The following is a 12,891-nucleotide window of genomic DNA, read 5'->3' on the forward strand; positions in this document are numbered from 1 at the left end:
TAGCATGCAACATCTTTATGAAATCAATGGATGGACCATGTCCAGTGGGCTCTCCATTTACTCTAGGAAAATACCGCTTGTATGCCAGCCACATCTCGTCTACATCTTCCAGAGATCATTTCCTCCATAAATGGAGGGAGAGATGACACACACACACACACACACACACACACACACAAGAGAATGTACCAACCCTAATTTCTCCTCTACAGACAGTTCAGATAAGCAACAAAGTATGTAACAAAGAATAAGACTAGAAAAAGGACATTAATGTTTTAAAAAAAACAACTAAACAATAACTTCACATTCATCATTACTACATGTCTAAAATTTCAGTATATTTGCACTCTTTCATACTTTTCAAAGTCCTAATAAAATTCCCATTTCCTTTGACAATACACATTACACATGCTCCATTCTCCTTCAATTCAAGACACTCGGGCAAATACTGAACTTTTCTGAGCCAACATTTTGTTCACCAAACATCTGAAATTGTGCTCTTTACAGCATCTGACACTATGCTCAGTGCCAGAACAGATGTCTACACACAGTGGCAGCTAGCTGTGTTACACTCTGTGTGACTTACACATTGATGCCAGCTACTGATGTACACGCCTAATTTCTCACCAGATGCAGAACAAGTTTTCATGCAACAATTTACATCAAACACTGGTTTTTCGCCACATGTCTGACACCTCCTGCACACACTTCTTGAATCTGGCCAGAATTTGTGTGTCAGAGGGCTTTATGTTCTCCCAACCATTCACTGGTCAATTTCTGTACATACACACCCATGAGCACGCACACATACAAACACACATACACACACACAAACACACACACACATGCACGTACACAATATCTAGCCATGGATTACATTTGAATCTTCTCCCATTCAGAATGGGAAGAGAGAGCAAGACAGAGAGATAGAGAAAGAGAAAGAGAGGGACGTGTTGGTACAGCGATGTAAAGCTTTGAGTGTTGAGACACGAGTTATACACTTGCAACTGCCTGTATGTTCAGCACACATTTCACTCAGCACGTCAGATCATTTGTACAAACTTCTCTGACGCTCTATGACAAATGTAACACAGGTTTCCGAGATGAGTCAGTACACATGAAATCTGCCTCCACTTTTTCTTTTTTCCAGTCGCTTACAGACCGGGAAATGCAGCAGCCACACGGGAGATGAAAGCGAACAGTCACAACATGCCACAGGCCGTAATGCTCCTCAGCAGAAATAAGAGTAGAATTGAGTGCAGTCCTTCCCAGTCGCATGGCAAAGCGAAAGTTTCACAACATTTTGTGCATCACATACAGGTCTTCCTGTTCAGAAAGTGTACCTCCCCTCTCGTCATCATTCTGACAATGAACACAGTATCATCGCCCCTCCTGGCCTCTCGTTTCCTCTCTGTCATTCCTGCGGAGGTGCCACGCCCTGTGTCCAGATCATGCAGCCAACCTAGCAGCTGGGCATCGGGGCGTGGGTTCCCATACACATGTCCTTCCTCCTGCACACTGTGAGAGCATGTCACGCATAATATTACAATCCTTGGGGTATCTAGTCTCTCTGGTCATCCCGTCATCTGTCTCCGTCAAACCTCCGTGCTTCCGTCACTTTCTGCAAGAGATGCAAACAGAGGAAGGAGATACCCAATACTCATCACACTGCAATTCTCCACAAGTAATCTGATTCACAATTCAAAATCTCAATTTGTCCTCTATTGACCAGACCAACAGACTTCAAAGTATGACATCTGGGTCCCATTTTATCAAAAGATTAAATTGATTTTAAATTTCTTACCACACAGGCTGCCATAGACTTACAGTTGAAATCAACAATTTTAACTCTTCATAAAACAGAGACCCTTGTGTGTTTGACATGATAGTCTGAGAATACAATATACTGATCAGGAAAACTCAATAGTTTGCGGGGGGGGGGGGGGGGGGGGGGGGGGGGGGGGGAGAAGGTCGTGAACAGCGGTGGACTCATGCCAGTTTGATGCTGACAGCATAAAAGCTAGAAATATCTCTTTTTAATTCCCAGTTGCATTCCACCAAAAACTGCACCTTTTCCTCCATATGAAAACCAAACAATGCCTTCCACAGTCAAAGAAACTAAAAGCATGATCCGACAAACAAAAATTCTTGGCTCACTTCTAGATGCTTGCCTACAATGCGCCATTAAAACAAACAAGAAACACTACTTGCACATGTTGCGTTACATCATATGTCATTTCGAGATAAAGTTTAGTGAAATCAAGGAAACATGAAAAGAATAGCAACATCCTTACGAGCAGGCATTTGCTCTGTATCACATTTCAGCATTTCTCACCCGAGGATTCGTCAGGTCCCCAAACCCTGATGGTGGTGTCGTCTGAAACGGAAACTAGCATGTTGGGAAGCACTGGATTCCACGCCACACAGTTGACTGTCCTGGTGTGGCCCTGCAATACTGAAATTGGCAACTCCTGCTTTGTGTGCCACACATATACATTGTTATCTGCAGAAAAGACAGGTAAGAAATCATTTGACATTGCAGGACTACATACATGCACACACATGTCTGTAATAGTGATGTTGTGACAATATATCATGCATAACAGTCACTGAGAAAATAGCTGATAAAGGATGCCTATACCCACCTTCAAAACCTCAGATCTATCTCGACAGCGTTTCTCACATGATTATAGCAGGACCTCTTTTCATCGCACAGAATTGATTGCATACATTGTTATACTTGCTACCTTGTCTGAATCCACGAATATTTAAGAAACTTCATATTGTTTTGTTTCTCACTTGATCAAGGTGAAATACATGTCTGCATCTTGAATTTCTGTTGCAATTTCTGAAGTTTTGATGTTTACTTTTCCTTTGTTTTGAATGAATTCAGTTTATCTACATGGTTAAAATAAAGGCAGAAAACACATCCATTGTGGCAGGATGTAAAACATAAAATACATGACGGAGGGACTTCGCACTTAACGTTAAACCAGCCCATTTGAAATGTCAAGAGGCTTTGGATACAGTAGGTAAAAAAAATAACAACAGGACAAACCCCAGTGAATCTTACCCTCTGGTCCACCAACACAACATGCCTTTAGTTTACCACATGTGCATTAAATAAAAATGAAAATTAATGAAATCAAACCAGCTTGAACACAAAATTCTTATCCATCACTCCAATGAACTTGCATTATAGAAAATATACACAAAGCAATAAATAACTACTGCTAATTTTTTTGAAGTAGTGCATCACAGAAAATATACGCTAAGCAATAAAACAACCACTGCTGTTTGTTTGTTTGTTTAAGTAGTGGGTTCTCACCTTCACTACCACTTGCCACAAACTTCTCATCTACCCCGCCGAAGCAGGAGTGTATCGTGTAGAAGCCGTGCGTGACCCCCTGGAACTTGCGTATGAGCAGCTTGTCCTTGATGTCCCAGAGGTGGACGCCCTGGTAGGCCACGCTGAGCAGGGCCTGGCGCTCGTCTGAGCTGATTGTGAAGGACATGATGGAGTGGTCTTCCTGCAAACTGGGCGGGACAACAAACAAAGAGCAGGTTCAAGGAGTGACAGGAGATGATAACATTTATGTAGTGGAAAAACAGACACCCTTGATGATCTGCCACTGCAAATGATTATTTAAAGAAAAAAAAACTAGAAGCTTGCCACCACCATCTCCAGTTAAAGCCTCACAGTTAATGAGACATAGAATCATAATCATAGATGTAACGTGACATTTTTTCTGTCACTCTTGACTTTGTTCCTCTTTGTCTATGACCAGCATCATCACATGATAACACCACTCAACAGGTTGATAAACTAAAAATTCTGAAATATTTGTCAGATACAGAATGTAATATAAGGACCCTATTTCACTTTCCCTTGAAGTAACTAGTTATTAATATACCAACTTCAGAGAAAAAAAACAAACATATTTCATGTTCATTTCCACCTCGGAACAGGAATCAAAACTTTGTGACAGATACACGGGATGATAAAAGAATATGGTCCCAAGCAAAACCTTACAATGGCTGCTGGTTTACACTAGACATGAACTTACACATGCTGGTCTGTGAGGTCATCAAAGTTGTACGCCCTGATACGATGATGAGTATCAGCTGCTAACACTGTCTTGCCATCTTTCTTCATACACAGACATTGGACTCGGACACCTTCCCAGGTATCCAGCACATTACCATCTAAGTCCTGGGAAGGGAGAACAAATTGCCAGCAAACAGGCATATTTAAACAAACAAAAAAAGGCAGATACATCAAATTTCCCATATCTATTCAGTGAGGAAAAAAGCATGCAGAAAGAAAAGAATAATAATTAACAGAAACAACAAAGTAAGCACTTGGCTATCAGATAATCTACTCATTATTTTTAACATCCTATGAATTGGTGAAGCAATTAACAGCCATTCTGATCAGGGATCATGTAAGGTGTTAAAGGCAGCCGATCGCCATCCCTAATGGTACGTAAACTCCGAACGACCGAAGTTTGTGCATGCAATTGCGCAATGGCAGACTCGATGCTATATCCATAAACGTGTGGGACAATGCTACCACTGAGACAAGTGTGTGTGTGTGCGTGTGTGTGTACGCATCATACACAAACATTGTCACCGCGAGCTGCGGTGATTGGAGGAGAGAGGCCAGAAGACGCTGCGGCGTGTGTGTGTGTGTGTGTGTGTGTGTGTGTTGTGTGCGTGTGTGTGTACGCATCGTACACAAATATTGTCACCGCGAGCTGCGGTGATTGGAGGAGAGAGGCCAGAAGACGCGTGGCTCTTTTGGCCTCTCTTCATGCGCATGCGCACTGAGAGTGTGCGTCCATTCGGAAGCTCTCGGGACAGCCATTTTGGGTTAGGAGATAAGCACAGGGAGCTCTCTTGTAGCCTACCGTATTTTCGCTGACCCATTGAGCCAGCGCTATTCTCATTCGGGGGTCACTACATTTGATACAGAATGGGGGAGGCAGCGTGTTGCGTTCGTCTCCGTGCCGCACAAACCACTCGCCACGACTGAGTGTCTTTAAAGATACAAAGCATGCATCATCACATGCATGTGATAAATTCCACGGATGTGATCTTCAAGTGCATTGTTTTTCACAGTATGAATCCTTATTGTGGATAATTAACAGCAGTCAACCCTACAGAGAAACTTCTCAACCAGCAAACTGTTCAAAATGGGATACAAAGGATGTATCTACACAATGGCAGCAATTCTCAGGATCAGTAGGCATACATTGATTATGCATTAACTGCAAGTACATATTAACAAAGCATTCTGTCTCTGTTGGAAGCAGATTAATATGAAGACTGCACATTGATAATTCAATGAGTGACCAATCACACCTTCAAATATGAAAACACATACTGCATAGGTTGTTAATTTTGCAGTATTTTTATTTGGGTACATTTGGTGAGTCGACCAATATTCGCTAAATCGGCAGCTGTCGAAAATATTGCCTCCCATGACAAAAATGTGTTTGATATTGTATCCATGGTGAGGATGCTTCCTTTCCATTTGTCAATTTGGTTCTTGCCCACAAATTCAACCACTCGCACAGTTGCCCACATTGCGAAATGTTACACTCACAAAATACATGATGTAGTTAGAATGACACAAAGTCACCCTGTGCTCACTACAGGACAAAACTCAAACAACCTATTTCTATGGTCGATCATAATTCCCATTTATTCATGTGTGCATCACAACCTTTAAAGAAGCAATAGATGAAAGTGGATGGAACAATGGACGATAATAATTTACTCACGCATTGATAGAATTGCCCTCTTGTCCCACCCGTCACAAATCTCCTGCAGTCAGCATTCCACGAGGCACTTGTCAAGCAGTCATCAGCTGACTGGCTCATCTTGGGTTTCACTTCACCTGTCTGTCAACAAATGAAACGGGCAATTATGATTTCATGGTGAGCTGCTACAAATAAAAATCAAATAAAAATCATACCGTAAAAAATCTTCACTGTGATCGGAGTGTTCTAGAAAGCCCAGCCTCATTGTCCATGTTACCCCAGCATAGCCAGGTACCCTTCTTTACACATGGGTTAAAAGACAGACAAAGTAGATAAAACTTTCATCCAAGGACATTTGCACAGTAAGTGTGCTGGGCAGGACAATTTAAATTCCGAGATGAGTCAGTACATATGCAATCTGCCTCCACTTTTTTTTGTTTTTGTTTTTGTTTTTGTTTTGTTTGTTTGTTTGTTTGGTTTTTTTTGGGGGGGGGGTTCTGCTGCAATTACATGCACTGACTCTTGAATGGCAATAACTCTAATATTTTTAGATTTTCTTCTCTGAACTTTGATTCATTAACTTTACCCCTTGTAATATCACTGTTTGATCTACAACAACACTCTCATGAGTACCGTAAATAATGGTGTATTAACGGCACCCCTTGTTTTGGCCATCAAAGGGGGGGGGGGGGGGGGAATATCTGCCTGGGCTATCTCCTCATATTTTTGTTTATGAACATTTGATCCGATTTTCCTCATGACATGATGAAGCTATCTTTTTGCAGGGTTGAACGAACATTTCATGCCTAAAATGATTTATCCTTATTTTTATTAGACACCAATTGAATAAAAAGAATACAGAATCATAACATTTGCAATCATACCAGTAGGTATTGGGTGTAGGTATTGGCTGTAACGGTGTATAAACCACACCCTGAATTTTAACCAGTTTAGTTGGGGGAAAAATGGTGTGGTTAATTCACCGTTATTCATGGTATGCATTTGCAATATTCCTTTGTAGATCAGTCATTTTACGTCTTCTACCCATTTCCTCACCTCAACATTCCAGACCCAGAGTTCTGAGGAGTCCTCAGGACCACACACTATGAGGTATTTACTGTCTGGACTCCACGCCAGGAATGACACGCCAAATGCGTGACCTTCCAACGTCTTCTTACGCTTCAGCTCCAGTGTTTCCTGCATCACAGAAAAAAAAAAAGCATGAAGAGGTTTTCAAATTATTTGTAAACTTCATTCATTGCCCTTACAGTGATAACTTTAAAGGCTAAAAGCTCCCATTGGCCCGAATTCACGAAGGTGGTACAAATGAAGCCATGGTTTAAACCATGGACAAAAACTATGGAGCGCCAAGTGTCGCATGGAATATTTCGTTACGAAATTGTTCATTTCGTCGACAAAATTACCCGTTTCGTTAATGAAATTATCATTTCGTGGACGAAATGTTCATTTAGTTACAAAATGTTGTTATTTCGTTACAAAATAATCATTTCATCGACGAAATGACTGATTTCGTAACGAAATATTCCATGCGACACTTGGCGCTCCATAGTTTTTGTCCATGGTTTAAACCATGGTTTCATTTGTACCACCTTCGTGAATTTGGGCCATAGAGACCACGGTTTATACGAGTTACATTTGCTGCAAAAAGCCATGTGAAGCTGATCCAAGAACAACAGATGCAGCTTTGACATTAATGCCTTAAAAGTCTTGGGTATTGACATCAAACTTCAGTGAAGTGTCAGAGAACAAGACAGTTCCTAATTTTGTAGTGGCACAACTACCATTTCACCATAAAGATATGGCAAAAATCTTGATTGATCCACCTGAAAATGACCAGCACTGACTTTGTACAGTCTATGCAGATTTAACTTATTCAGTCACAAATAAAAGAGCACTTCATGAAAGCGTAAGAAAAAAGTACAAAATAGTTAGGGAACTCAAAATATTGTGATTATACACTAAACACTGCAATGGCTCCCCTAACCCCATCCCTCAGACACATACATCTTTTAATCTTCAACTTCTTTCCGGATACCCATGTTTACACTGAGGGAGAGAAGAGCAACTTGGATGCACTGTCTTGCTTGAGGATACAAGTTCCATGACAGGGGTTGAACCTTGATCCCTATCTGTGACACTACCATCACATACAGTAGAATATTCGACTGTGTGCCATGTATTTGAATCTTTACTCAGTTACGAGAAATATTCTGACCAGGGAGGTGAGACGTCTCACCTTCATGGTGTTATAAGTTGGAATTTTTTTCATCCATTACCAAAAGTAATCTAAAACTTAACTGACAATAAAGGTTGTGTCTATACGTAGTTTCCAAATCTAAACCTTCCTTCAACTTTGCAATAAATCTTTCTGACTCAATTTCTTTAATCAATAGGTCCTTTCTCACATTAAAGAAAAAAACAAGAAAAGAAAAATGTTTCCGGTGTTTTTAGTGATGCTTTCCTGGAATACCTGATAGGTCTTTGATATTTCTGAAAGGAATAATTGATTGAAAAGGTGATAAATGTAATGAGCTTATCAAGCATTTGTTATTCATTTACATTTGTGACTTTTATACAAGACACCATGACATGCAAATGCAGTTCACAAGAGTGAAAAAAAAAACATCATTAAAACTGTTCATGAATATCTTGCCTTTATGACATCCCATATTATAACTGTCATGTCTTTGGACCCTGTGGCCAGCTTCGTCCCATCTGGAGAAAACTTGCAATACCACACCTCATCGCAGTGGTCATGGAGAATTTGATGTGTCTTTGATGGAAACTGATTCCTGGTGGTACAATGAAAGAAATACAAAGGGCATTCTTTCACAAGAAATACAGGATACACACTTAATCACCCCAAACATACACAGTACACACTTAATCACTTTAAACACACACACTCAATTATTTCAAACATACACTCAGTAACTTAATAACATAACTGACAGCTTGGTGTATCAACAAATTGCTTACATCTAAAATTTACCCAATATAAATTTATCAATGTCAGTTAAGAGCTCATTATGCAGAAAGCAATGTTTGATGGTAAAATGCAGTTAGTACATCACAACGATAAATTTAATCTGAAAATTACAAACTATAAAAAAACAAGAGACCCGCGGGTCTAGCGCTCACCTGAGTATCGCAAGTTCACCTTTCACGCAGTCACTAATCTCAATTATTCACAGCTCTACCAAAATTTGACCAGGCATTCTCAAGTAGAAGATGAAAATGTACCATAAGGGCCCAAATTTTTTAAGATTCCTTAATTTGGGGGGATTGGGGCCCCCTGGGGCCCTCTGGGTGGGGCATGGTGCCCATTTTTATAAATTGAAATCCCATACCCCCTAGGGATGCTACCTGCCAAGTTTGACGAAAATACATCATGAGGTTTTCAGGAAGAAGATGAAAATGTACAATTCAGGCACCCCATTTGGACCTTCCCAACCAATCCCCCCCCCCCCCTCCTGCCCCCAAGAGGGGCACCCCTGGATCTCCTATGAACAAACTTGAAACTACAGTCATTAATGTACTCACTCATAGTATTATCTTAGCTCTATAACTTCTGATTCTAGAGAAGATTTTTAAAGATTCCTTCATTTTGGGGGTTTGGGCCCCCCTGGGGGCCCCCTGGGTGGGGCATGGTGCCCATTTTAACAAATTGAGATCCTATCCCCCTAGGGATGCTACCTGCCAAGTTTGGTGAAAACGGGTCATGGGGTTCTCAAGAAGAAGATAAAAATGTACAATTCAGGTCCCATTAGGACCCCGCCTCACCCCCCTCCCCTGGGTCCCAAGGGGGGCACCCCTGATTCTGCCATGAACAAACTTGAAAGTGCAGTCATCAATGTACAAACTCATAGTATTAACTTAGCTCTATAACTTCTGGTTCTAGAGAAGAAGATTTTTACAGATTCCTTAATTTTGGGGCATTTGGGCCCCTTGGGGCCCCCCTGGGTGGGGCATGGTGCCCATTTTCCCAAACTGAGTTCCTAACCCCCTAGGGATGATACCTGCCAAGTTTGGTGAAAATGGGTCATGGGGTTTTCAAGAAGAAGATGAAAATGTACAATTTAGGCCCCATTAGAACCCCTCCCCACCCCCCTCCCCTGGGTCCCAAGGGGGGCACCCTTGATTCTGCCATGAACAAACTTGAAACTACAGTCATCAATGTACTAACTCATAGTACTAACTTAGCTCTATCACTTCTGGTTCTAGAGAAGAAGATTTTTACAGATTCCTTAATTTTTGGGGGGTGTGGGCCCCCTGGGGGCCCCCTGGGTGGGGTATGGTGCCCATTTTAACAAATTGAGTTCCTAACCCCCTAGGGATGCTACCTGCCAAGTTTGATGAAAATCGGTCTCGGGGTTTTCAAGAAGAAGATGAAAATGTAAAAAGTTTACGCACGACGCACGACGGACGACGGACGACGGACGACGGACGACGGACGACGGACGACGCACGACGCACGACGGACGCCGGACGAAGGGCGATCGCAATAGCTCACTTGAGCCTTTGGCTCAGGTGAGCTAAAAACTCTCAAATTTTACATAATCATACTGGTACCTGAAGTGCATGGATGCTATACAGTTCTACAAGCATGTACAACAAAAGAGGAACTGCAAGGCATGAAAAGGGCCACTTGTTTTTCTTTGACAAGTTTGTGATTCACCCATGGGACGGGACAGAGAGCAGGGGTTAAAAATTTCCAATTGTACATGATAGAAACATAAAAGGGGGAAGCACGGAGTGTCATTCACTACCAACACTATTCGCGATGCTTTGACAGTGAAAACGCCGTCCTTTACTTGTGGTTTCGTTGTGATTTAGTCGTGCAAAAGTCGTGCTTTTGCACTTACATATTGTCCCCGTGGTTTTGCCGTGATTGCGTTGTGATTAGGTGGTGAACGAGTTGTGAAAATGTGCTGGAATCGATGTGATATTACCGTGGATTAGTAGTTGTTACGTCGTGAAAAAGTCGTGCTTTTCGGGCAGAACAGTCACCGACATCCTGCCTCGCCCCCTCGCCAGCTAGAGTGACTCTTTTGTTATGCAGCGTGAAAATCGAACAAAAGACACATGCTATTCATGGTGATAATCCGCCGATTGTTACATCGGCTTTTGTCCGCAGCTCTAGGGCTCCAAAACCACGACTTTTTCACTACTAGTTCACGGCCGAAGAACGATCAAATCATGCTGTTTCATAACCCCGTCGCGGGGCGCTGTAACACAGTAACAGCGCCCCGAAGCATCCCATACGATTTTTAGGAAGTACTGCGACGCGTACAATTCTGTCACAAACTCACCGTTCAAAACGACACATGGATTCGCAACAAAAAGCCACATGTTGTAATACCATAATGTTGAATATTTTAGCCGACTATGTATTGCTCACCATTACCTCCGAAAACAAGAGAAATCGCCATCATCTTTGCTGGAACCCCACTCGACACTATCGACACTGCCGCTCGCCATTTTGAAAATATCACGTAAGTAAATTGATCTGGGCATGCGCAAATGAATATTCATGGTTACGTCATCTGCCATATATGTACATGTACAATGTTGCTCGTAGTTCTCGGACCATTCGTAGAGTATCATCATCATGGAGTTCAAAGATGCTATCAAGGAATTAGAGGAGGAGGCTGGAATTAAGTTTAAAGAGGAGCAGGTAGAAATAATGGAAAGCACAGTGAAACAGAAGGACACCTTAATGATATTGCCAACTGGGTTTGGCAAGAGCGTTTGTTTTGGTTTCCATCACCGAATCTTGGATAAAGTGAGTATGCAATGGCATCAATAAGTACAGTGAAAGTAGCAAACTGAAGCCATACAGGGTACTAGTTATGATTAGATATTTCAAATCATGATAATGATAATCATTATATCACTATCATAATCTTATATAATTTATCAAGCAAGGCAGGTTCTGATGACATAATAATATTAAAATATCGATCAATTAAAGCAAGCATGGTTATGAGATAAGGAAAAATGATTATTGATTGAACACGAATAGAAAGGCTTAAAAAAGCCATTGCCGGATCAAGCAAGACAGCATCAAAAGAATAAAAATGTGTGAATGGGGTCTACAATTTATCTTTCATAGCAATAGGCCTACTGATTAGACATTTATCATCTTACAGTTTAACAATTTGACAAGTTTAACTATTCAACAAAATTCTGTTAATCCTTTTAATCTAGTTCTATTTGTAGGATAGTGAGATATGTAGGCCCTATATTTTGATCAATAAATTGTTATTTATGATAATCAGCTAAGTTTTTATTTTCAGAATAGATATGTCATGTTAGGCCCCATACAGAAATTGAGTATGCATCAACTACATTTTATGACAGATTGAGGCAAGATCATACACTATGAATAATATGAAGAAATAGACATGGAAGACTGAATTTAAAATTATCAATGCAGAAACACTTCAGGAGGCACACTGTAACTTCTCATAATTTATTCAGACTTTATCGTCTTTGTAGCAAAATACAATTCTTCTTATGTACGAATGAAAACTTCGTATAGCTCAAAGTTATATGTAGAATACAGCTGTCTATATATTCACATCTACAAATGTACATTTCTGTCCTTTTCAATAGATACATCCCAAAAAGCGCCACATAACAATAGTTATTACTCCGCTGAAGAGTTTGATCATCAATCAAGTCATGAAGTGGCGAGAGGAGGGGGTGTGTGCAGTAGCTCTTTTGCCTGCAAGGGAGATGACTGGAGCTGACACTGAAGGTGAAAAGTCTGCTTATAACAACAACAGCATCCTGCATAGAAATTTGATGGTCTGAAGCAGTATAAAATCTCATCTTTTTATAAATAAATGAGAAATAGACTTTTCATGCAGAATACACACTTTGATGGGAAACAAGGGGCCCTGAGGTGAAACATCACATGCCAGACTTCATACACAATGATAAAAAATAGCTGAAATTCACAGATGACTTGTAGATCAATATTGGCTTTCTACAGGAAAAGAGCTGCACAGAAGAAGAAGCTATATGGTTCCCAAACAAGTCATACACATAATTTCAAGTGAGAAGATATGGCTTCATAATAAACTTATTTGCAACACAT

General features: G+C 40.9%; 1 protein-coding gene across 3 annotated transcripts; it reads right to left on the reverse strand.

Annotated features, from left to right (window-relative positions):
* Positions 1–724: 724 nt before the first annotated feature.
* On the reverse strand, positions 725–11,639 carry LOC139715317 (WD repeat-containing protein 26-like). 3 transcript variants are annotated; one of them, XM_071626892.1, is made up of 8 exons: positions 11,194–11,639; positions 8,440–8,578; positions 6,822–6,962; positions 5,787–5,906; positions 4,068–4,213; positions 3,329–3,537; positions 2,336–2,503; positions 725–1,621 (listed from the first exon to the last, which is right to left on the reverse strand). In XM_071626892.1, exons 1-8 carry the CDS (start codon positions 11,397–11,399, stop codon positions 1,596–1,598), a joined length of 1,155 nt encoding a protein of 384 aa, XP_071482993.1. In that variant the 5' UTR covers positions 11,400–11,639; the 3' UTR covers positions 725–1,595. The 3 variants fall into 3 exon arrangements, with proteins under 3 accessions (XP_071482993.1, XP_071482994.1, XP_071482995.1); XM_071626893.1 differs by having other exon boundaries at positions 11,099–11,639; XM_071626894.1 differs by having other exon boundaries at positions 11,188–11,637.
* Between the last annotated feature and the right edge of the window lie 1,252 nt (positions 11,640–12,891).

The sequence above is a fragment of the Diadema antillarum genome, unplaced genomic scaffold (assembly GCF_040938485.1).
Source record: "Diadema antillarum isolate AM-2024a unplaced genomic scaffold, OU_Dant_1.0 scf00000046, whole genome shotgun sequence".
NCBI lineage: Eukaryota > Metazoa > Echinodermata > Echinoidea > Diadematoida > Diadematidae > Diadema > Diadema antillarum.

Excerpts from the sequence above, each read along its gene's own strand:
- LOC139715317 (XM_071626892.1), bottom strand. The coding sequence starts at position 11,399 with ATGATGATGATACTCTACGAATGGTCCGAGAACTACGAGCAACATTGT. Across the intron at positions 8,579-11,193 it reads GATTTCTCTTGTTTTCGGAG|GAATCAGTTTCCATCAAAGA; the intron begins GTAATGGTGAGC and ends TTGTACCACCAG. Across the intron at positions 2,504-3,328 it reads TGTGGCAAGTGGTAGTGAAG|ATAACAATGTATATGTGTGG; the intron begins GTGAGAACCCAC and ends TCTTTTCTGCAG.